Raw genomic sequence first — 26,145 nt, forward strand, 5'->3', positions numbered from 1 at the left:
ACCCGACGATAGGAAGGTATGGAACTTGTCGAATAATGAATACTGAGAAAAGCAAGACTAGAAGGTGCGGCAAGGAGAGGATGCGGGAGAGAGAACAAAGTGAAGAAAAAAATCGAGTGAGATTGAGAAAATAAAATTTGCAAATAGGGGACTGAGGGAGAACAGACGGGGAAAGTTGGATATCAGAAACTTATATATGTCTATTCATTCTCTCTCTCTCTCTCTCTCTCTCTAAGGTTTGGGGTATAAAAGATAGGGTGTAAGAAGTTGGTGTCAGAAGAAGAGGACACGAAAAGCTGGAATGATGTTTATACGGTACAAGAGAGAACAGGCAAAGAAAGACAGAAGTAGAGTGGGTCAGGGTGAGAACGTTGACAGGGGGAGAGGAAGGGATAGCAAGGACAAAGGGTCGTATTCTCGTAAGCTTAGGAGGCTTTCTAACACATCTTTCTTAGCTCTTTGTTTTTCATAACTCCCCCTTTTTTCCCATTGCATGTTATTTGTATCTTTGTAATGTATACAGTTGTCATAAATATCATGGACGGGAATATCAACGTGCCTTATACAGGAACAAACCGATAAGGAAGGTGCTGGGATGCTTCCTTAACCGATGAGAGTACAAATCAAAGCTAGGAGGTGAAGAGGGGCGAGAGTAACGATGGAGGGCGAGGGGAACGCGGTTGTGGGCCGCTATGGAGGGGTGTGAGGGCTGGTAGGGAGGGAGGCGGTGGCTGGTGTCCCCGTCTGGCAGCTAGTGTGTGGAGTCCCGTGGGTGCGTCCTCAGTCCCGCCTCACGCCACCAGTGATACATGAGAATTACACTCAGGAGCGCCGCCGTTTGTCATTATTATTCTATTATTACCTCAACTTGCTTGCCAGCGCGCCACAGGGAGAATTCGGGGAAGCAGCAGGGACAGTGGTGGCGAGGGCGAGTGTGGCGACACAGCACGCGTGGTGAGTGGCGGCACAGCACGTGGTGGTGGTGGTGGTGTGGCAGCCTTGCTGTGCGGCAGTGATCATGTCACGGATTTGGACCCAAGTAAATTCCTATAGTTAAGATGATCAGTTCAGTTTGACATTTTGACTACTTACCGACATAACACGATACCTGTTATATTGCATTTGAAGAAGACGTGCGAGATAACAACTGGGAAACTAGCGAAAATAAGAATTGTGCGAAAAAATTAGTAGAACATTAGGAGAGGGCGAGGGTGAAGAGAACTGGTGGCGTGGTGGTGCTCATGACCAATATGGACGGAGAAGGGGGCACGTCCCCAGCCCCCTCGCCCCCCCAGGATCAACCCACAGACTTGAGGATGGTGCGGGTGCCTGACACTGGCAAGTGTGCACCACCAAAGCGGTCTCCACCTCTGTCCCTGACGGCCCTACCCTTGGGCATCGTGCGAACGCCCTCTTCCTTCATGATCGGAGATATTCTCAGGCAGAATGTTCAGGAGGGGGGAGAGGGGCGTCTTTTACCCGTCCAGCCTCATGATATCAAAGACGATGATGATGATGAGGAAGATGGTGGTCAACACGGTCTCTCAAAGCAGGGTAAGTTAGCAGCATTAGTATCGCAATCTCTTTCATTCTGCTTTCTGTTTGAGAATTTTGCTTGTAAGTGGTGCCATATTCCTCACAGCTTGCATTATCACGTACCATAATTTATTGTTATACCCAATGATCGAAATGCAGGCGTGGAGGGAGTTTGGGGGAGTCTGACCCCCTCAAATACATCTAAGACCAATAGAAAAGGATTATTCAGTAGGACCAACCTAAGGGTCTTAAAATAGCCTCCTCAAATATGGTAATTAATATTAGGCTACATTGGCCTGAATATGCTGCCCAGCCATCCCACAAGTTTAACCACTTTGTAGATTGCCTTTAGCTTCCAGTTGGTTTGATATTATGGATTGTTAATATCTCTTCCATTGCTTATGGGCAGTTCTGATATTTTCTGTTTCTCATTAATTTATTTGCCTCCTTTTCTGTATATTAATTATTTGCATAAGGAATGGTTCACTGACTATACTGTAGGGTAGGCTATTTTTCCAGCTGTCAGACGACATATGGATGAATTTAAAAAAAAAATCACGGTGATAACAACGCCCTCCTATCACTTTGTCAGGTGAAGGTAAAAATAATTAAACAGAAATATAAACAAATCACTCTCATCTATGCATCGGTAGGTATTCAGAAACTGTATGTGTTAAATGCAAATAAGTCACCTCTCCCATCAGGTAAAATCTTCGCCCATGCTGCCGTGGTGATGTAGGCAGAGCTTAGTGGTTGATTTAAGTAATTGTGCATGTAGCCAGGCAACATATTCCACCAGTGGTGGCTGTCGTCACCATCGCTGGCTGTCGTAACTCAGACTAAATTTTATGGTGACTTCATTAAATGTAATGATAATGACCATCCCACCTCTCTTCTGTTAAGCTGACACAAGTTTTGAAAGTATCTCTCATCTTCCTGTTCACACATCATTGTGGGGATTGGATGGAATATCAGCTACCGTGGGTCATATCCTAGGGTAAGACCAGGATTTAAAGGATTTAACCTAATCATCTGCCTTAATGGCCCCATGCATTCGACAGGCATTAATCCTAAGTTTTCTTCTCGACCCTATACGCTACGAAGCAACCACCATACGCACTTATTTCATAGTTCGCCAGTAAATCCCAATCGGCCTCATTCCTGGCTGTGACCTAGCTCTGTGGCTGTGCCCATTTGAGGCGACTCATTACCGCTGGCAAAACACTCATCCACCATGACTCCCGGGAGGGGGGAGGGAGTGAGGGAGGAGAACCACCACGGAACACATGCCTTCCCAGAAAACTCATTTGCGTCCCGGAAATAATGAGACCCATCGACACCGTAACTCCGGGTTGGGTGGTGTGTTGCGAGTTAATATGTTCGTGTCAACAGAGTGGCCATTACGGAGCGAAGTGGTTACACGAGTGTCGCGGCCAGGCAGGCAGGCAGGTGGGATGTGCGCCGTGGTGCTGGGTAGGTGCATGGAGTCGTAGTCTTAGTGGCTTGACAGATTTTGTGAACACCTCCATCTCAGCGATTTATTTTGCCATTGCACCTCAATTTCCTCATGTGTTTCGCTGATGAGAATGTATGTCTGTATTAAAGAACTATAAATCATATACACGGGATTATTAAATAGAAGTATGCAAAATATATCACTATGAAAGAAGTGCTGCAGTGCGTCAAGCCAACGAGAATGCAGCCGAAAATCTCACTACCTATGTAATGCCGTCGTCAGGTTTCAGTCCATTCTCGTAAAGTTTTATTGTTAAAGTATATTACAAGTATTAAACTGTGCCTTCCAGCATTCTACTTCTTAACTGTTTATTGATATCATTACTTTACAGCTACATTGCACACAAATTCTTCTCCTCTCATCTACAGCACCAAAATTACGTAATGCCATAAAACTGTCCGGTAGTTTACTATCATGGCAACTTCACCATAACCTTCCAGGCGTCCTTCATTGAAAGATTATCACGCATCTCAACTTCATGAACATTTCTATTACCTGCTGTCTCACACTTTGTACACAATCACGCACGCACGCACGCACGCACGCACGCACGCACGCTCGCACGCACGCACACACACACACACACACACACACACACACACACACACACACACACACACACACACACACACACACACAAAGCTACAGCAGCCTCTGAAGCAAACTTTCTGACAAAACTGTGGGCAATTCCGTTAGTGTGTGTGGGTTACTGTAATATGGGGCTTCTCTTCCTTCGCCAGTCCAGGTTATTTACTTACTAAACTCCTTCCTTCGTTCATTATTTCCTTCCACTTCCGTTGTTTCTGGCATCTCATTTCTCCCTTCCACCAGTCGATGAAACCACCCACTCCATTTCTCCCCCTAGCCCCGTCCTTCCCCTCAGTCCCCTTCACTCCATCCCATTCTTCACTCTATCCCTCCCCTCGCGCCATTCCTACTCTCACTGCTTCCTACTCCCTCACTTCATCCCCTTTTCTCACTCCATCCCTCCTCTTTATTCCCCCCCTCTCATCCCATCCCACCCCTCACTCCATCCCTCCCTTCATTCCAACTCATCCCTCACTCCATTCCATCCCTCACCCCATCTCTCTCCTACATTCAGTACCCCTCCTTCATTCCCTCCCTTCCTTTCACTCCATTTCGCTCATTCTGTTCATCTCTTTCACTCCATCTCTCTCACTCCAACTTTCTTCCCCACTTTATTCCCTCACCCTTCCTTTCACCACATCTCATGACTTCATCCCATTACAATCATCATAATTCTTTCATTCACTTTATTTGATTCTATCGTTACCTGCACATTTTTTTCAGATTGTAATTCCATTCATCAGATTCCTTCTTATACTAAATGACATTCTTTCTTTCAGCAGCCATTCCCTTCACTCCACTTTCATCTTAATTCAGATTTCCTTCCTTCTCCAAATACCCCAACTTCTTTTGACTTTTTTCTCCTTTCCAGTACACTCAATTATATTTGTGTCTGTTTCTTACTCATCTCTTTTTCTCAGCAGTTTTTTCCATGAACCCACTCTGCCCACCTCCTTCCATTATTTTCATTCTCATATGCAACTGTTGTATTTCCCACATCCACCTTCCACCATCTTATTTCTATATCACTCTCTTCTCGCTAAATCTCACCTGATCTCTTCGTCTTCTTTCCCTTCCTTCGTTCGTCATTTTCTTCTATCTACCCTAACAAATATCTCTTTCCCAGCCCTCCCTTTCTCTCAAGTCCTTTTTTTTTTTTTTTACTCCTCTCTTTTCCACGTCTGTCTTACTTCCTCTTCCTTTTCCACGTCTCTCTTCCTCTCTCTTCTTTTCATACGTCTCTCCCTCCTCTTGTTTTCTTTTTTCAAGTATCTTTCCCTCACCTATCATTTTTCACGTCTCTTCTTCCTCTTCATTTTCGAGATATCCCCACTTCTGCCTTGCTTTCTCGTCCTACCACCCCTATTTGGCTTCTCCCTACATCCCCCCCCCTCTCTCTTTCTCTCTCTCTCTCTCTCTCTCCCTCTCCAACTAACCCTCAATTTGATTTTATTACAGTTCCTTTTTATTCACTTTTCCACCTTCCCTTCCTGTTTGTTATTGTTGTGCCATTTCTCTAAGACTTGCCCTTCTTATTTACCGTCCTCAAGCTTGTCCTTCTTTCCGTTAGCATCCTTCCTCGCCCCTCCATGCAATCGAGGTGAAGACAAAGCTGTTTACACATCTTCCTGCTTCACTAAAGTTTTATTTTTGTTTATTTTATTCATTAGGCCTCACTTTACCCAAATGTTTTCTGTTCTTTTATAAACTACGCAGGATTTTACCTCTTCTCATTTTCGGTGTTTTTATAGAGGCAGGTTTGACCTGCCAGATTCGACTCTTCTTCCAAAGTATTTAATTTTTCCTTATCCTACCAGTTATCTTCTTCAGGGAGTTTCTTGCACCGTCCCCCTTGATCAGAAAATGCTTAATTTTTAATTCTATCGATCTTTTCCTCCCTCTCCTTCAACCATTCCCACCCATTCCTTTTTTTCTGATCCTTCCTTGTACAAACACTTCTCTTCTTGATCACTCACTCAGTTCCTTCGCTTTTTACTCGTCTTTACACCTCTCTTTCTTTTCCCATTATTGCAGCCCTTCCCTTCGCCCCTGCCCTCCTGTCCCTTCACCCTGGGCTCATTCTTTATGCTGTCCTGGGCCCAAATTAATAAGTGGAGGAGAATGGTTGTGGAGCCGTGATTCTTGTCGGGATGAGGAAAGTCACGCAATCTTCTCACTCTTTCCTGCTCCTTCCTTCCTTCTGCATTCCTCCTCTTTGTTCTTTTCTTTCTCCACACATTTTGTACTTAATGCTGGACCTTCCACTGGCTATTATGTCCATTACTTTTTCTTTGCTCACCTGCAGCATTCAGCAGTGTTTTAGCAACAGAGACTTTCGTGCACAATAGTAAGCTATCATATAATTCTTCACTGCTCTACTGGAAGCGTAGGGACTCGGGGCTAGGCTGTTTAATCTAGATATTTAAGGCGCGAGTGACCAGCCACTTTCCTTTCACCGGCGTTATGTGCGCAATAAACCCCAGCCACCCTCAGATGTAATCCCTTATGGACCGCACCCAGTTGGAGCACCTTAGCCCAGTAGACAACCAGGCCATTTGGCTGTATGGTTACTACCCGACGTAATAAATGGTTTCTAGGGTTACAAAAAATCATTTGACTTGTCACCCTTTGTAGTCACAGGAAGGTAGCACAACGTCAAGGATGTGGATGGTGGGCGTCCCCATCTACTACAGTAATATTCAGCATAAAAATGATTAAACGTCAAAGGATACTGAGGCCTGATCAAGATACAAACTGAAATGCAGAAGAAAATGTTCAACAAAGTTTTCCTGGAGTCAACGTGTGTTACTGGGATGCAGAGGGGTGTAGGTAAAGCATTCCATTCCATCCATCTCATTACTGATCAAAAAATCTCTTGCTTTCCTCCTAACCCCAGTCTTTTCATTTTTACTTTTCCCCACGCCCGAATGTCCCCTTCCTTACCATAAATTCTTCTTCATCCTTCCTCTTTCCCTTCGGTGTTCTACCAACAAAAAGCTCATATCGTCTTCCTCAGCCCGTTATCACCTTCTTCCATTCCCCCACTCGCTTAAAGTCCATGCCGCTCTTTCCCTCTCCTTCCTTACTGTTAGATTTATCATGTCATTTCCTGTTCCCTCTTTAGTATCAAACCCATTCCATTGTTTCCCTTCCCTTCCGACTCTCTGCTCATCGACAAACCTCCTACGCTCCCCCTAACCCAGACTGTCCGTTCTCGCCTCCTGCCACCCCCTCTCCCCTCCCCCCCACTTCAACAGCACTCACCTCCGCATTTGTATATTCTCATTTGCATAATCAAGCGGTCCAATTAAATCCCGTAATTAGCCTTGCGGTGGGGCTTTTCAATGGCCGGTGTCAAATTACTGTCGCAAATGACCTTAGGTACTGTAATGATATGACAGTGAGAGGGTTGGGTGGCGTGGGTGGTGGGTGGGGGCTGAAACGGTGAAAGGCAGGCAGTGGGGAGGGTAAGGGTATGGAGGGGAAGGGACGGAGAGGGAAAAGAGAAGAAACAGACTGGGTTGGTAAGGGAAGGGATGAGAGAGGACAGGAGGGAAGGAGGAAGAGAGGGGATGAAAGGAGAGGAGAGTAAGGGAGAGGGGATCGGATGGGAAGGAAAGGGATTGTGCAAGAGGTGATTTTTTTTCTTTCTGGTGAGTTGTTACTGGGAGGTGTGGGAGTGAGGTGGGCCAGGGAGTATGAGGGCGGGGAGGAAGACTTAAGAATGAAGGAATGCAAAGGTTAAAGGATTAGAGTAATGAGACCATGATAAGGAAATGTGGGACTATGAAACGAAGGATATAGGTAGGAAAGATAATAGGACGAAAATGTCAGATGGGAAGGATGGAAGGATCACTGGAAGACAGCTGTGCATGAAGGAGTGAGATGCTGATGAATATGAAGAGATGACAGTGATAAAAATGAAGAGAGATTAATTGATCATTTTTAGGAGGATTATGCAACTGGGTGGAAGAAAATAAGGTTGAGAGATTGAAGTAATGGAAGGAAATGAGAGAAAGAATGCTGGTACGGACACAGATGTAAGGACGTAAAGAGAGAGAGGCAGAATAAGAGGAACTAAGAGAGGAATTAAAAGAAGGATGATGGATCGGGAAGGAAAAGTGAAACTGAATTAAGGAACAATAAGCTCATAGGTGGACGAGAGTAAAGGTGAAGGGCAGGAGCCAGCAAAGATCAGTGAAGAGAAGAGAGTAAAAGAATTATAAAGCAGGTAATTAGACAGAAAAAAAAAGTACAATCAACGAGGGCAAGTATTACAGATATAGTAGGGCAGAAAGGATATAATGGTAGAAAATAATCTGAAATAAAGAACAGTTGTCACTGGTAACAATGTACTGTATGAGTGGTGGGAAAAGGTATGCGTACGTCCGACAGATTCCAGCATGATAGCGTAGCAGTGAGAAACAGGAAACACAGTGCATACCTCTCAGCAGGTACAACTGTCAGTGTGCAGTGCATACCTCTCAGCAGGTACAACTGTCAGTGTGCAAAGAGCGCGCTCGCACACACACACACACACACACACACACACACACACACACACACACACACACACACACACACACACACACACACACACACACACACACACACACACACACACACACACACACACACACACACACACACACACACACACACACACACACACACACACACACACACACACACACACACACACACACACACACACACACACACACACACACACACACACACACACACACACACACACACACACACACAAAGATCAGCTTGACGATAGCAGCTCATTATACTATATCACCTCACCAAATATGAAAGAAATTTTCACCATTCCATTAATAAAGGGCCAAGTGAATCGCATTTCAGGATTTCTAAGCGTCTGGCATCATACTGCCTCATACTTGTCCGTGGTTTATCTTTGTTAAACATGAGAAAGAAAGGAGTAGCTGAAATGAAACTCAGCATCCACTCGCTGTCCCAGTGCCGCGAAGGTAGGAATAGGTAAGAAGAAATTATAGGGAAGGATGAGGTATGAGGCAGGTGTCACTGTGTTTGGTGGGTAACTGGTGGGGAACCAGTCGTGTCATTCTACACCTGTGACAACCATCACTCCCGCTGCTCACCTAACATCACCGTCACAGCACCTCATACTTTAGGTTTAACACTACCTCGCGGAATTTCTCTTAAGTATCCCTGTCATATTCAGTGTAATATCTCTATCATACGGTGTCAGTAACATTACTTGATAAAGTATTTACAAAAAACCTGCTAACTTGTAGTAAGCTTCATCACTAAAACCCTAGTTTAATATACCTCTTCCTTAATGCTCTCTGAATCATCAGATGAAACCTACTGTTCATAATATTATCTTGTGGGCATCTACATTTGTTCTGGGGATCGTGTAGCCCCATATGAACCATTACTGATGTGGCCTGTACTGTAAGAACGTGATTTCTGAGCGCTGGATGACCTCATTTGTTACATCTCACTTTTGGGTTGACTTATATAACCAGGTGTTTTATAGAGTTCGTGGTGGCGGAGGTGGTGGCACCCAAATTACCATTTGTGTGTGTGTGTGTGTGTGTGTGTGTGTGTGTGTGCGTGCGGGCGCGTTAGCACAGTATTTAACATTATCTTTCCTAATTCTTTCGTACGCTATGTACAGAAAATTATTGTGCAACATTAGAGGGATGACCAATACATGTACGTGAGGAGAATGAAAATGAGGAAGATAATGGAGGGAGGAAACTAGGAATGGAGAGCTCAAGGTTGGATAGCTTGGGAAAATCATATATAATTCAATAAGTTGGCTATTCCTCGTCCAGTTCATAAATATCAGCCGAGAGCAGACCAGGCATGTAGTATAAGAGGTCCCACTGAAGCCTTAACCCCCTTGGATGCTGTCAGTTTCGGTGGAATCGTTCGTCATAAACTGGGATAATGTTTGATACCGTAATATTTAACCAAACCGACCATGATTATAGTTTTAATGTTAATAGTTCCCTAGGGCTCTCTTCAACCTGCAAAATTTTCTGACGTTAGCCGAAATAAGCTGTAAAGTATGTAATTGGTGGTCAGTGTATATATCAATGAGTACACCGAATCTAAGCATAATAATCACCGAACAATTTTTCTCAACGTTCATTCCCTGTGTAACCATTACTTACGTTTCTGTATTTTCGTTGTCTGAGCAAAGCATTGTAAATGAACGATAGAACGACTGTGAAAAAAGTAAAAGAGTTCTGGTATCAAACTGAAATCAATTACGGTAACATTCAATACTGATTCCAAAGGGAGATCTATTGTAATACTTCCTATTTCTGCGAGAAAGTTTCGCGTGTTTAATCCATTCACCAACAATAGCAAGTAAATGGATTAAACACCAGTATCTTTAGACATTATCAATCTTTTTTCCCGAACTGTCCATAGCCCATCATTCTACGTAATTTATATACCTAACGCGGCTGATGGATCGGGTTACCGCATTCGTTCTCTCAACATTTCCGTGAAGAGGGTAGAGAAAGCCACAAAGGAGTACCTGTGGTTGGGTGTGAATAGGAGCCGGTTACTGTGAGGCCAACCAAAGTGCTCCTTGTCACAAGAGTACCGAAAACTGATCGTTAGATTTCTTTCACCAGCTATAGTCAGGGTGGCGCGGTGGATGAAACATTAATCGTCAGACCCTTCAATTCAGAGGCTGAACAGAACTGGGCTTGAATGTCCCCAAAGCTACTAGGTTAATGGAATCTAATTTTGCATATGAGGACCCGATAACTGAATATTTGAGAGTACTTTGATAAATGGCTAAAGAGTTAGGGAACAGGAAGGAATAAGAGAACAGATAGTATATACCTGTAGTAAGAAAAACTGTGTGAGAAACTGAGGCATATAATCAAGGAACGAATTTTGTTATAAAAATCTAAGCTAGGTTAACGAAATGGAGTTAGGTTATTATGAGCATAAAAAATAAAAGAAAAAGACGAAAACTACCTATACTTCTGTAAAATCTTCGAATATCCTAACCATATAGAGGCACTGTTGTCTCTGACATCTTCAATTGCCACAAACCTCAACTTGTATCAGTGCATTAGGTTAGGTCAATCACTGGTTCAGATTTAAAGTATAAAAATACTCGACAAATGCAAGAGCTTTAGGGCCCTAACATGAAGCTTCGCTAAAGTCACTAAATTCTAAGCCTGTGAAACATCTCGTTTACGAAAAACGTTAGTGATGACAGGCAGACAACGCCACGACGAGAGATGATTCCTCATCTAAAATATGAATTTTTATAGCAAGACATAGCAGTCGCTTTGAGATGACGAAGCAAAAGGTGGACCACATTTCTGAGGAACTCCACTTCACGGAGGATATGATAACAAAAAATTGCAAATCTTATATAGTAGTGAGTTAGGTATTCAGAAGGACAAGACTAGATGAAGAGCTTATTCCGGCGGAACAACAGCAATCCCCTAACCCTCACTGGATGACAACCTGACCACAGCTCGTATCTGCCTCTGTCCTGATATTCATGAGAGCTGAATAAGTCACATCCATTCCCCAGTTTACGGAAATGACGCAAGACTTGATCCATCCTTGAAATATTGAGCAGACGAGGGACGAAGGTGGAAGAAGACCCAAAGGTAGAAAGCTTCTGAGAACCGAGGATATGAAACCCAAAGTGTGTATTGTACTGCTCTGACAACCGAGAAACACAGTGCTAAAGGTCTGAAGAATTATAATATCTCCAGAAAATCACTAATTGCTGGACTAGGGCTCATTTTATTAAGCTTCATCATATATATGGCGAAGCCTATTGTTTTGGGAAGTATTATTACTATTCTTTGCACTTTTTTTCTTATATCTTGATATTACACAGGAAGGTACTCTAGGGTAACCCGAGTACTTGTGCCAAACGTATATGACCTTGATCTATTTTTGAAGGTCATAAACTCATTACTGATGCAAAAATTGCGTATTTGAAATTTAAATATCTTAGAGACTAATTGAGATACAGCTATTTGGTTGAAAATCCTATGATAAAAAAGTTTGCTGAGAATTTTCGCCAAATCTTTATACCATTTAGCCTTGTGGAAAGTACCGAATTCAAATCTGCTCAGTGTTTTCTTTGTAACACGTTATAGAGAAAACACAAAAGCTATAAAGCTGTAACTTTGCAGAAATATAACTGTGGTCCCTCTCATTATCAAAAAGGATTATGGTTACAGTTAAGCATACAGTTAGCCAGTTATTGAGGGAAATGTAAAATGTACACATGTTTCATTTATTTCTTCCATATCTTCGTCTTCAGATCTTGTTGATAGTATACAAGAGGCTACATTAGGCTAATGTAAGCAAATGTTCCAAATATGAATGACTTTGAACTGCTTTTAAAGGTCACAGTTTATGGTTTCCGAAGCATTAATAATCCCACAGTAGTCTAACTTGGCAGCAGACTGAGGGAAGTATTTCTGAGAGATTATGTTCAAACACGGAATCATAAATAATGGTTCCTAATTGAGATTCTGCTCCATAGAGAATTACATATGGTGCAAAATTACCCTTGTAGATGTCAATGCTCTCACACAGTAAACAAGAGGAGGAAAGGAGAAAATGTGAGTCGTGTTCTCCCTCCTCCCCCATTCCCCTGTGTGGCGTCATCGTAAGCCAAAATCATACCCCAGACATAACTCTCAAAACTGTTTTCAAAATTCCACTTCCAAGGTGTATTAAACTAGGGATAAGGTGAGCTGGGACTCCCGTTTCACCAGTCTGCAGGTCTTTAACAGCTGACCTTTTTCTAGGTTTCAGTAATATTGACAGTAGTTCAGCACGTTCTCTAGTACACATTTTTCTTTCTCAGCGCCAAAACTACATGAGTTAAGGCTACAACATTACACATTTAAGTCATATCCTGCACGCAAAGTAGAGACGGAGAAGGTATGAGGATTAGGAGGAGGAGGAAGAAGAGGAGGGGGGGGAGGAAGAAGGTAAGGACTGGCAAGGAAAGGAGGAGGAAGAGGAGGAGGAGGAGCAAGGGAAGAAATTAGTTGGGATGATGGTGGTGGTGGTGGCGATCTGCGATACCATATCATACAGAAGATTGTTAGCGCATATTTTGTTACCGGTATTTGTCCGTATTAATAATAATAATAATAATAATAAAAATCATCATCATCATCATCTTCATCATCATCATCCGGGGTGGCTCTGGGGGTGATGGAGATTATGGGGCCTGAAATCTTTGTTCAGGCATCTCAGAATGAACGGATCTTAAATTTTGCTCTCTTACTAGTTTCCCTGCAAGAACTTTTTACAGGCTTCCATCCTTTGGTTCTTTCTTCTTTGCATAGAAAAAAGTCACTTCTTACCGCAACTCCCCAGAGAGAGAGAGAGAGAGAGAGAGAGAGAGAGAGGCTCGTCCTGTGGTCTTCTCGCTACATTAACTCTGGTGAGGTCTTTAGCAACGCCACCTGAGGATTGTCTAGGCTTATGTGGTTATCTGGGGCGGGGTGAGGGGTGGGGGTGGGGATGAGTGGGGTGGGGTGAGAGATGGAATGGGGTGGGTGATTAGGCTTTCACGAGGAATTATCTATACTTGATCAAACGCTGTCAATCCGAGGACCTAAATTTTAGTCTTCCTGCCACCAGACGATTTTATTCAACTTAGGGAGGATTTCTATCAATCAGAGGTATAAATGAAGGTTACATCTGCCCTCTCCAGTTCGAACAGTTTTATCCTAAGCTGAATGACATCCTTTGGAGGTATCACGAATGGAACAAACAAAATATCCTCTGGTTTGCAAATTGCTGGAAACTATTATCAGAAACAAGTTTGCCAGACACTTGGTACCATTTACTTTCATCATACTCAGAACATTTTTTTTTTATACAATTGCTCTGGCCTTATGAATCTCTTAGAACTGATACAAAAATGGAGAGAAGTACAGCGAAGGATGACAAAAATAATATCCAGGCTGAGAGAAAACCCTATTATGAATGCTTAGAGAGATGAGTTTGCTGGCCTTCTCCAAGTGCAGATTACAAGGGGTTTTGATTCAGTGTTCAAGATCTTCAAAGAACATGATAATATAGCAGTGACATTTCACAGTACAAGTTGCACTAGAGGTACTGGTCATAAAATTGTTGCCAAACTTGTCCAGTAAAATGAAACAAAGTATTTCTTTTTCACTGGAGTTGTAAATATATGGAGGAAATTGCCCTTCAGTATTGGTAAATTATGATACATTTCTGACAATAAAAAAGCACCTGAAAAAGTATTTGGTTTTTGTCTTCTGTTAAAGGTGATCGGTCTTACATACTGTATACACAAAGCATGGATGACACTAGTACAATACGACGTTGTTATACTCAGCACACTGAGCTCCTTCATGTCACGTAGACGTTGTCCTAAAATGGTTTACTGGTAGATTTTCTGCTAATCTGTTCCTTTCATATTACTAAGATGCCAACTGAAAGTGCTGTACTGTCGAGCTCAGGCTGCCTTGGTAATGGATATGTTTATAGATATTTTAACTGTGCTCCAGTTTACCTCATCAAGTATGGTTCGTTTTCATGGCTTGATTTCTAAGCATACCTATGTACAAATAATATTTTTTATTATGTAATGAGAAATAATGCAGTAAAAACTGTTGTGCTTGGATTCCAGCTTCAGAATCAGACGTATTCAGCACTCTTGTTTAATGACCAATACTCTGGATACTTCAGGAAAAGATACGAGTGTCTCAGACAATGAACATGTTGACCTGTCCTGCCTCAGATTACTGTTTCTGAGTGACAGAGAGGGTCAGTGCTCTTACTTTTGTTGATTCAGAGTAATCCACAGAGTGTAATCGTAGTGAACGAGTATAAATCGAAACTCATGCGAAAAAAGTTCGTGTGCAAACCAGACTATTTGTAAGTAATTCATCGTCTATTCTCCGTGCCACTCAGGTTGGTGAGAATGTAAGAGGGAACTGGCGACACATCACCGGCAGTAACTTACAGCAACACCAAGAGATTCGATGTGGTTAGCTATCCTTCACCCGAACCTGTGCACATTTAACAGAAAGGGAGTGGAAGCTTTGAATTAGCCCTTTGACTGCAATATGTGAACTTTGAAAGTAAATGTGAAGCTGAAGGAGTTGAAGCCATATTTTTAATGGCATAGACTTCGTCGCTACTCTTCCCTATCGATTTATTTTTCATAGTAATTCTTTGTATTGTTTTTTTTTTTGTCACTGACGTCATACTAATATGAACAGAGGTTGCATAACATACGAGGTAATATTAACGTGTTGTATTCAGAGCTAGGCTAACCTCGTAAGAAGGTGAGAGAGACAGCTGACTCATTCTGGGGTTTATATTCTTGTGATGTTACTGCATATTGCACATTGATATTCACTTATGATATTTCATGTCAACTATGTAACTACAAAGAGATAAAAAACGCATGCAAGAAGATACGAATGCGAAACAGACAAACTAAATCGCAAAGGAATAGGTGCCACAAGCCTTCCCAAGCTGACGACACTACGACTCAGCCTGGGTATCTCTCACACATCAAGGAAAAGGACGTCCACTTCCCTCCCAACTTCACATCACAAAATGGACCCATCGACACTGTACCGTAGATTCGCCTTTCCCGAGACGCCCCTGAACCGCCTCTCCCACCGCCATAATGATAAGGAGTCACAAATAGGAATTAATTACCGTCAACCTGATCTTAATATGCGTTTTGCGTGCTTCTTTTGCTCCCACTCTCGGTCGGCCGGAAGGGAGGGACAGATCAGGGTGGAGAAGGTGTGGGAAAATGTACGGGACTTGTGATGGGGAAGTGGGGATGTAAGGGAGAGGGAGGTACAGAGGGTGAGAGAGGAGAGAGAAGAGGTGAGAACGGGGGAAAGGAATTGAGTGAAGGAGGAGGAAATGAGGGATAAGGGGGAGATAAAGAGAGAGAGAAACACACACACACACACACACACACACACACACACACACACACACACACACACACACACAGTACGTTATTTTTTTCTTCATGTATTTTTTTTGCACCATTAGATAATTTTGTTAAACTCTGGAGAGACCATTGATAGTGTAGGAGTTAGATACAGTTCTCATTAACCCCTTCACAATCTCATCTCACTCCCTAAGCTGAATATAACTGATTGAAGGCTGCAGTAATAAAGTCAACAATTACGTCATAGGACTGAAAGAAATAATTATGCAAGTCCAGAGAAAACCAGAATTGATGAAAGTATACATCCTCGGGCTGCTAGGGTTTATTATAAACTGTATCTCCTTGTATAAACACCTATTCTCTTGTTTCTGCATCATCGGCTCTTCCTCCTCATATTTCCATCCTCATCCTCCTCTCCTTTCCTCTCTTCTTCCTCCTTCTCATTTTATCCTAAACCCCTTGAACCCAGGGTAAGGATGGAAAAACTGGTGTGATGTTGAACGAGATGTGGCGGGAAATTAGCCTTTTCACTGCGAGGGCTCTTATTTTAGCTTATCTTGGCTCTCCAGTTTTACTCAGTGTATGTTCGGGATACACTTTTCCAACAGGAGGAGTTAGTTTGCTTTGTTAAACCCCTCCGCTTTTAGACATCCTTCTGTACTATTTCCTGATGGTCACTAGTCCTGATTATCCTCCTCTCATCCTTCTTCTACTGTTATCCTTTTCCACCTTTCAATCCTACGCCTCTCACCTTTTCTCCTGTTACCCCTCCTCCTCCTCCTTATCCCTCTGTCCTACCTTCTCCCCACCCGTGCTAGCTGTGAGGGAGCTGAGGGGACTTGGTCGTTTCCCAGGTAATTAGTGTATCAGAGGGCTCATCACACCACGCCACTCCGGGGGTAATGGAGGCTGGGTGTTGGCAGATAACGCCGCCATCACCATCACCTCATCTAGCCACCCCATCGCTCCACTCTCTTTGTGCCTATCACTCTTGTACTTCATTTTAGAGAATTTTAATATTTTGGTCTGCATTCATTAAAAAAGGACTTTGCCATCTCTCCATTTTCACTGTTAAGTTGTAACAACAGAACACAAACATCGTGCAAGTCACTAAAAAGGTCTGTAGAAAGGATATAGGGAATGTCATATTTTGCCTCTTAGCTATTGGAAACAAGCTGCCAAGAGAAGAGAATTTCCACCAAATTAAGGAAGACAAACTGTAGTTATATTACTTCTTTGAATAATGTGACGATCCTTGGCATTTACCTTTCCGTCAAATCTGATTTTTTTTTATGCAACACGTTTTAGAGAAAACCACAAAAGCTTTAATATATATATATATATATATATATATATATATATATATATATATATATATATATATATATATATATATATATATATATATATATTATAGCTGTGGTCCCTCTTATGATCTGAAAGGAATATGGTTACAGATATGCATACAGTTAGCCAGTTATAGTGACAACCGCAAAATTTACACACGCTTTCTTCAACACCTTTGTCTTCAGAGCCTTTGTTGATGTTACACAAGAAGTTACCTTAGGGTCTTCCGAGCTTGTTGATATTAAACATACCATATATATATATATATATATATATATATATATATATATATATATTGTTACATAGCCTATGATTTCATCATCCTTTGTGTAATTTTAACGTACAGTATGCTGCATGTTTGATCAAGAGCGTGTTCTGCCTCAGTCCCCCCCTTCTACCGTTATAGTAGAGTAAGTCGTCCTTTCTGTTATTCAGTGCGGGATTGTCGACCGTTTGTCCCCATCGCTTCATTTGCGCGTCCTTATTACAAGTTGTATCAAGCTCTGCTGGCCCCTATATAATGAGCTCAGTCTCTGCATCATGGCCACTTAGACCTGCTCCTCATTTTGTTCACATCTCTGTCCTCCCCTGTACAGATATTATTATTGTGAGTGCTCAAGAAATCTCCAAACATCTAGCAGCTGTGTGTAATTTGAGTATAACTGTTGTATTTTTTCTTGTACTGTATAGCATAAGTTTAATTTGTAGGCCTAGTGAAGTTTGTAATTTATGTAGGGTTCTTTGTCAGTCATTTTGGATGATAGTTTGTATCTGTAATAATTTATCTGGCATTCACTGAGTATTATCTGGTATCTCATTTTATCAGGGCTGACTTAGATAAATTTACTCTTGCTAATTTCGTGTTAATAGAGGCTATTGCAGTTAACCATATATTTAACCTGTTTATTTGCCATTACATTATCCTTATGAGTTCTGAATGTTTTGTTGTTAATTTAAGCATTAAACTTTAACTTGTAATTTTACCTAACTCTTTTGTTTTGAACCTGGAACTTTACGGGACAGTAGTGATTTTTAGCATTCTCACTTAAAGTGTACGTTATCTTTCTCTGTTCCGTAACATAAATTTGGCGACCTCTTATCAGGATATTCAGGATATTATCATAAGGATATTGCTTGATATTTTGTGACTGTTACTTATTCATGATGGCTACTATTACTACACTTGATGAAGCCAAAGATTTTTTGTCAAATGTGCAAACAGTGTGTGATATAGAAAACAGAACAAAGAATGAACTTAAGCTTGTTGCTCAACAATTGGGAATTGCTGTTCGCTCTCATCATTCTAAAGATCAAATTGTTGATATGATTAATGAAAGCTTGTTTAATGTAACTCCTCCAAATGAGCAAACGCAGATTGAAATAGCTAAGTTACAGCTAGCCCTGCAGGAGGCTCGTGCTAAGGAGGCGGAGTCTCGTGTTAAGGAGGCTGAATTTCAAGCACGTGCTAAGGAGGCTGAGTCTCAGGCAAAGGAGGCGGAATCTCAGGTTCGGATTCAGGAGGCACAGATACAGGCTCAGGCACAAGTTGAACTTGCCAGGATTCAGGCAGACCATGAGTATCGCATGAAACAAGGTGGAACTGGATCATCTTGCTCTGATGATTTTGATGTGGCTAAAAATGTTAAACTTGTCCCTCCTTTTAATGAATCTGATTTAACAAAGTATTTTCAGTTGTTTGAGAGGGTAGCTACAGGTTTTAATTGGCCTAAGGAGTATTGGCCAGTACTCCTTCAAACTGTTCTCACTGGTAAAGCTCAAGTAACTTATGCATCTTTGCCTCAGGATCAGTCTGATAATTATGATGTAGTTAAGAGCTTGATTCTTAAGGCCTATGAGCTTGTTCCTGAAGCCTATAGAGTAAAATTTAGGACAACTTACAAGCAAGATAAGCAATCCCATGTTGAGTATGCAAAAATCAAAGAAGATCTATTAGAGCAGTGGTTAAATTCTAAGAATGTGGATTCTGATTTTGGTAAATTTAAGCAGATAATTTTGCTGGAGGATTTCAAAAGGTGTATTTATAAAGATGTAAGCCTATATCTTGATGAGAAAAGAATAGATAATTTGTCTGATGCTGCAGTTTTAGCTGATGAATATGTTCTCACTCACAAGAGATATTCTAAAGAAAAAGGGAAAGCTGAGAGTAAGTACGTTGCCTCTACTCAGAGTACAGGTAACAGGAAAGAGAATAAGGATGATGTTTCTCAGGAAGTAAATACCAGCTTCACCTCTAGATTTCAGAAAAGTAAATGTACTTATTGTAGTAAGCTTGGTCATACTACGGAGAGATGTTTCAGGAGACAGCGTGATGTGAACAAAAAGGAGTCTTTAAATATTCAGTCAATTGGTCTAGTGTCCACTCTTGAGAGTTCCCAGAATTCTTTAACCGAGTTAATTGAACCTGCTTTGAGGGGTAACTTAAATTCTCATGATGGAGCTCCTCTTTTGAGCAGTAACGTGGGTGACACTCTCAAGAGTTCATGTGCTAATTTCCTGTCTGATGGTTTTGTCAGTCCTCTGGTCAGTAATGACAGGAAATCAGTTCAAATATATCGTGATACAGGTGCTTGCCAATCCCTTATGCTGACCAGTGTTCTGGGCTCTAATGTTAATTCCTCTGATGAAACTGTAATCTTACAAGGTGTAGGGAATAATTACTTCTCTGTCCCTCTGTGCAGAGTGAATTTAGAGTCTGGTTTTGTTAATGGTTCCGTTATGGTTGGGTTGGTTGAGACACTCCCAATGTCAGGTGTAACTTTCTTACTTGGAAATGATATTGGTGGAAGTCAAGTGTGTCCAGCTCCTCAGTTGTCTAGTGAGCCAGTGGCTGCGTCCCAGGATTGTGATGTCCCTGATGTGTTCCCTGCATGTGCTGTCACTAGGGCTAAGTCTAAAGTTACTGGTGATTTAGAGGATAATGATGATGATGATGTTATCTAGCTGACACTTTTCTTGCTAATTTGGACCACTCACCAGATGAGGCAGTACCCCGTAGTGTTGATAATTTGTCTCGTCAAGAGTTGGTTGAGTTGCAGGTTGCTGACCCTGAGTTGAAAGGTCTAGCTAACTCTGCTTACAGTGAAGAAGAGTCAGCCGGTGCTTCTACTTGTTATTATGTAAAGTCAGGAGTACTTATGAGGAAGTGGAGACCCTCAACAGCATCAGCCGACTGTGAATGGGAGGTTGTACATCAAGTTGTCATCCCTCGTGTTTGTAGGCAGGATATCATTAGAGTGGCTCATGATTCCAGTTTGGCAGGACACCTTGGAGTGAGGAAGACTGTGGCACGCATTTTGAAACACTTCTACTGGCCAGGTATCTTCAGGGATGTTTCCTGGTATTGTAAGTCGTCACACCTGTCAAGTTGTGGGGAAGTGTAATCAGACCGAAAAGGTTGCACCTCTAGTTCCCATTCCTCCTTTTGAGGCGCCTTTCACCCGTGTGTTGGTGGATATTGTGGGCCCTCTTCCTAAGACTTCTTCAGGATTTTCTTATGTGTTGACCATGATTGATATGGCTACTCGTTATCCTGAAGCCATTCAACATAGAAACATCTCAGCAAAGAACGTGGTTAAGGAAATGCTAGGGTTCTTCACAAAGTTTGGTCTGCCTAAGGAGGTACAGTCAGACCGGGGAAGTAATTTCATGTCAAACGTTTTCAAGCAGTCTCTGAAAGCGTTGGGCATCACCCAGATCACGTCTTCAGCTTACCATCCCCAGACCCAAGGAGCGTTGGAGAGATATCATCAAACACTCAAATCGATGCTCAAGAAATACTGTTTGGAACATCAGAAAGACTGGGATAAAGGTCTTCCATTCGTTGTATTTGCTGCAAGAGAATCTCCAAATGAATCACTGGGCTTCTCACCTTTTGAACTACTGTTTGGCCATGAAGTAAGAGGACCCCTTAAGTTACTCAAGGAATGCTGGCTGTCGGAGGAAGATGACGTCAACCTGCTGGAGTATGTGATGAATTTCAAAGAACGGCTGTCCACTGCTTTACAGCTGGCGAGAGAATTTAGGAGCTGCTCAGGAGAGGATGAAGACTTGGTATGATAAGTCCAGGTTACGCCACTTTCAGCCAGGAGATCAGGTTTTGATTCTGCTACCAGTTCATGGGCAACCTCTTCAAGCCAAGTTTAGTGGCCCTTATTTCGTGGAGAAGAAACTCAGTGATGTCAGCTATGTCATCGCCACACCAGATCGTAGAAAGAGCAAGCAACTATGTCACATCAACATGCTAAAGTTATATCACAGGCGGGACGAAAATAATCCAGTCTGCACTGTAGCTGTTCCACCCGAGTCTACAAGTGAAGTTCTCCCATGCAGTATGAGCCTGAGTGATAGTTTGGGGAAGAATCCTGATATCATGAATGATCTCCAGACTAAGCTTTCTCATCTACCTCCCAAGGAAAGGCAGGAGTTTTCGGCATTACTGCAGGAGTACCCGCAAGTGTTCCGTGCCACTCCAGGAAGAACTACTGTGTTGATGCATGATGTCGAGGTTGGAGACGCAAAGCCAATTAAACTGCCTCCTTCCCGTGTGAACCCAGTGAAAGTTCCTCTCATCCAGAAGGAGCTTGGCTACCTGTTGGACCACAAGATGATTGAGCCCTGTCAGAGCGAGTGGAGTTCTCCTGTCACTCTAGTCCCTAAGCCAGGTGGGTCACAGAGGCTTTGCATCGACTACAGACGTGTTAATCAGATAACTAAAACAGACACTTACCCTCTTCCTCGTGTGGAAGATTGCATAGACAAGATCGGAAAGGCTAGGTACATAAGTAAGTTTGATTTGTTAAAGGGATACTGGCAAGTACCTATGACTGAACGTGCTAGGGAGATCTCATGTTTTGTAACACTAGGAAAGACTTTTGCATGTTCGGTAATGCCATATGGTATGAAGAATGCACCAGCCACATTTCAGAAGCTCATGAATGTTGTAACAGATGGTTTGGCAGGGTGTGTTGTTTATATTGATGATGTATTAATCTTCAGTGACAACTGGAAAGATCACCTATGCCATGTCAGTAAATTTCTTGAACGTTTGGTTCAGGCTAATCTTGTAGCTAATTTATCAAAGTGTGAGTTTGGTCAAGCTAAAGTTCAGTACCTTGGGTATGTAATTGGTGATGGACATGTTGCACCACCAGGAGCTAAGGTTCAGGTTATAAGTGATCTTCCCAGACCTAAAAGTAGGAAAGAGCTACAAAGATTTTGGGAATGGTAGGTTATTACAGGAGATTTGTTCTTAACTTTTCTATTCTTGTATCACCACTTACAGACCTACTGAAAAAGGGAGTTGAATTTGTCTGGACCGATAACTGTGAATCCTCTTTCAACAAACTTAAAGCTATTCTATTAAGTCAGCCAGTGCTCGCTACTCCAAATTTTGCTAAGCCTTTTAAGATGGCTGTTGATGCAAGTGATACAGGAGCTGGGGCTGTTTTGCTGCAAGAGGATGATCAGGGTATTGAACATCCTGTATCTTATTACAGTAAGAAGTTCACTCCACCTCAAAAGAACTACTCCACTATTGAGAAAGAGCTTTTGGCCTTGATTTTGGGTTTACAGCAGTTTTCATTTTATTTGTGTTCTGGTTTTGACCCCATAGTCATTTATACCGATCACAACCCACTGAAATTCCTTAGTAAGTTTAAAGATAAAAATCAGAGATTGACAAGATGGAGTCTACTTCTTCAGGAGTATTCATTAGACATACAACATGTCAAGGGAAAGAAAATGTTATTGCAGATTGCTTATCTAGACTTTAGACAGATTGTTTTAGAGTAATAAGAAATTTCCTTTGTAAATTTCTTTTTTCTTTGTGGGGAGGTGTTACATAGCCTATGATTTCATCATCCTTTGTGTAATTTTAACGCACAGTATGCTGCATGTTTGATCAAGAGCGTGTTCTGCCTCAGTCCCCCCCTTCTACCGTTATAGTAGAGTAAGTCGTCCTTTCTGTTATTCAGTGCGGGATTGTCGACCGTTTGTCCCCATCGCTTCATTTGCGCGTCCTTATTACAAGTTGTATCAAGCTCTGCTGGCCCCTATATAATGAGCTCAGTCTCTGCATCATGGCCACTTAGACCTGCTCCTCATTTTGTTCACATCTCTGTCCTCCCCTGTACAGATATTATTATTGTGAGTGCTCAAGAAATCTCCAAACATCTAGCAGCTGTGTGTAATTTGAGTATAACTGTTGTATTTTTCTTGTACTGTATAGCATAAGTTTAATTTGTAGGCCTAGTGAAGTTTGTAATTTATGTAGGGTTCTTTGTCAGTCATTTTGGATGATAGTTTGTATCTGTAATAATTTATCTGGCATTCACTGAGTATTATCTGGTATCTCATTTTATCAGGGCTGACTTAGATAAATTTACTCTTGCTAATTTCGTGTTAATAGAGGCTATTGCAGTTAACCATATATTTAACCTGTTTATTTGCCATTACATTATCCTTATGAGTTCTGAATGTTTTGTTGTTAATTTAAGCATTAAACTTTAACTTGTAATTTTACCTAACTCTTTTGTTTGAACCTGGAACTTTACGGGACAGTAGTGATTTTAGCATTCTCACTTAGAGAGTACGTTATCTTTCTCTGTTCCGTAACATTATATATATATATATATATATATATATAAATATATATATATATATATATATATATATATATATATATATATATATATATATATATATCAACTAGTTAAACAGTAAGAATAGGTAACTAGTTATTGTTTTCTATCTTTTTTTTTCTTCGATATTACAAATGAAGGTACCTTAGGGTAACCCAAGTCCTTGTGCAAAAAATAAATGACCTTGACCTTTTTTTGAGGGTCATATACTCATTTTCATTCTATCCATCCATCCATTCATCATCCAGTCCTACATTGCCCCATGAGGAGCGTAGGAGCCCGGGGCTAGGCAGTTGGTCCCTACATTTAAGATAAGAGTGACCAGCCTCACTCATCCCTGAGTGGCAATACATGAGCAATCAACCCCAACCATCCCTTGGATATAAACCTTCACCGGCTCAATCCGATTGGAGTGCAATAATTACCCACTAAACCACCAGGTGCCAAAATATGGTTATATGGTTACTACCCAGCGTAGTAAATGGTTTCCTGGTGTATAGGAAATCATTTGGCTTGTTACTCAGTGTAAAGTCACCCACAGGCAGAAGGAAGAGGAAAGAAGGAAGGAAAGCAAGACAGAAGAGGGAGTGTAAAGTCACCCGTAGGCAGAAGGACGAGGAAAGAATGAAGGAAAGAAAGACAGAAGAGGATGGAAGGAAAGAAGGATGGAGGAGAGGAAAGGGCAGACACCCGACAGCAGCACTACATCGAGTGAGTGGATGGTGAGCGCCCCTACCTACCTAATATTTTAATAAATGGATATTTCAAATTGAAGTATCTCAGAAACTAATTGTGATACAGCTGTTTGGTTGTAAGTCCAATAATAAAAATGTTTGATGAATAATTTTGGCCTAATATTTTGCCATTCAGCCCAGTGGAAAGTAGTGAACGCACATCTGCTCATTTTTTTTTTTCAACACGATTTAGAGAACACTACAAAAGCTTTAAAGCTGTAACTCTCTAGGTGTATAGCTGTGGTAACAGTTTCATAAAGTAGTAATCTTTATCAACTCATTAAAGCCTTCTACCGTCACTTTACCCTTGGTCTGCTCTCTGATTCTCCCACACTGCCATGAAAACGTCATCCCCTCAGCTCTCACCCACATCAGCAAACAGCCGTGCCATCTGCCAGTGGGGGAGGAAACTAATCGCCTCCATTCGTCACCTTCACACACTTCCCGACGGAGAGTGTGCGTGTGTGACAGAGGTGATCGCATCACGCCACGGAATTGAGTCATTGGATTATTCCCAGTCACGGCGGAATTACCTTACCACAGTTCTCCCACAAGACAGTGGTGGAGGCAAATTTTCATATAAGACGGATTCAAAGGCTGAAGCAAAGCGTACGCAAACCATCAATATCATTTAATTGTTCCAAAAATATCGTGTTCCTTCACGTCTTTATTTTTCCTTGGGTAACCTGTACACATATTATTTTCTGCTACCTACTTCCTCTTTACTTAATTTTCTTTGCATAACGTGTACGCATGTTACTTCCTGTTACCTTCTTCCTCCCCCCTCCTTTAGATATGCCCCGAAGCAGGTGTGACAGGATGCATGTCAAAGCCTCATTACTACCTGTTAGGGCGCTGTCAGAAGCATGGGATTTGTGGTGATGGGAGGTAATGGATCACAGGAGCAGGGATGGAAGGGCTGGGTAAATTACGAGACATGGGTGCGGTGCAGGTGTTGGTGAAGGCAAATGAGACCTATGCTCAGCCATCTTCAGCAGCAATATTATACCTGATTTATATTGCAATTAGACACTAAGCGTGGAAGCCAGGAAGCGAAGCGTTGAGCATTATAAGAGCAATGTTTAAACATTTTTGTTCTAAATTGTGGAATTACATTTCGAATAACGATGTGAAAATGAAGGAAACCTGCCTTGCAAATTAGATCAGTAAAGACTGATTGTGACTGGAGTATCATTAAAAAGAGTGTGAGTGTGAGGGGTAACTGAGGATTAAACTTTGCCTCAGGGTCGCCTGGCTGGCCTGGCGAGGATGGGGACGATGATAGCAGTACTGGACCTCCACCCAACAAGAAGCAACGCAAGGCGCGGACGGCGTTCACGGACCACCAGCTTCAGACGTTGGAGAAGAGCTTCGAGCGGCAGAAGTACCTGAGTGTACAGGACCGCATGGAGCTGGCGGCAAAGCTCAACCTGACCGACACCCAGGTCAAGACCTGGTACCAGAACAGACGGTAGGTGGTATGGGACACTGCTAAATGGTATAATCCAAGCTGAACATTCTTGACATTACTGGCATAGACATTATTTCTGAACCCAGATCAGTTGCTAACTGCTTAGGGGTCTTATCCGTCCCAGTGTGAAACGCAGCTGTGTGTGTGTGTGTGTGTGTGTGTGTGTGTGTGTGTGTGTAAGGCGTGGTTTGCTACGTGAATATCATAAGAGGGTGGTGTCAAAGACTTAACTTCATCGGCTCCCCCTCCTCTCTCTCTCTCTCTCTCTCTCTCTCTCTCTCTCTCTCTCTCTCTCTCTCTCTTTCTCTCTCTCTCGATTGCGCAGGCCT

The 26,145-nt window shown here is 42.1% G+C and overlaps 1 protein-coding gene across 1 annotated transcript in view; it reads left to right on the forward strand.

Moving 5' to 3' along the window:
- Positions 1–1,241: 1,241 nt before the first annotated feature.
- The window catches only part of LOC145390402 (uncharacterized), a 52,957-nt gene continuing 28,053 nt past the window's right edge, over positions 1,242–26,145 (forward strand). Inside the window, exons 1-2 of the mRNA XM_080265336.1 lie at positions 1,242–1,554; positions 25,591–25,816. Coding sequence (XP_080121462.1) covers positions 1,242–1,554; positions 25,591–25,816 — 539 coding nt within the window. The remainder of the gene's footprint in view (positions 1,555–25,590; positions 25,817–26,145) is intronic.

This window comes from Coenobita brevimanus, chromosome 14, assembly GCF_032717465.1.
Source record: "Coenobita brevimanus isolate Jiangsu-jjx chromosome 14, ASM3271746v2, whole genome shotgun sequence".
NCBI classification, from domain to species: domain Eukaryota; kingdom Metazoa; phylum Arthropoda; class Malacostraca; order Decapoda; family Coenobitidae; genus Coenobita; species Coenobita brevimanus.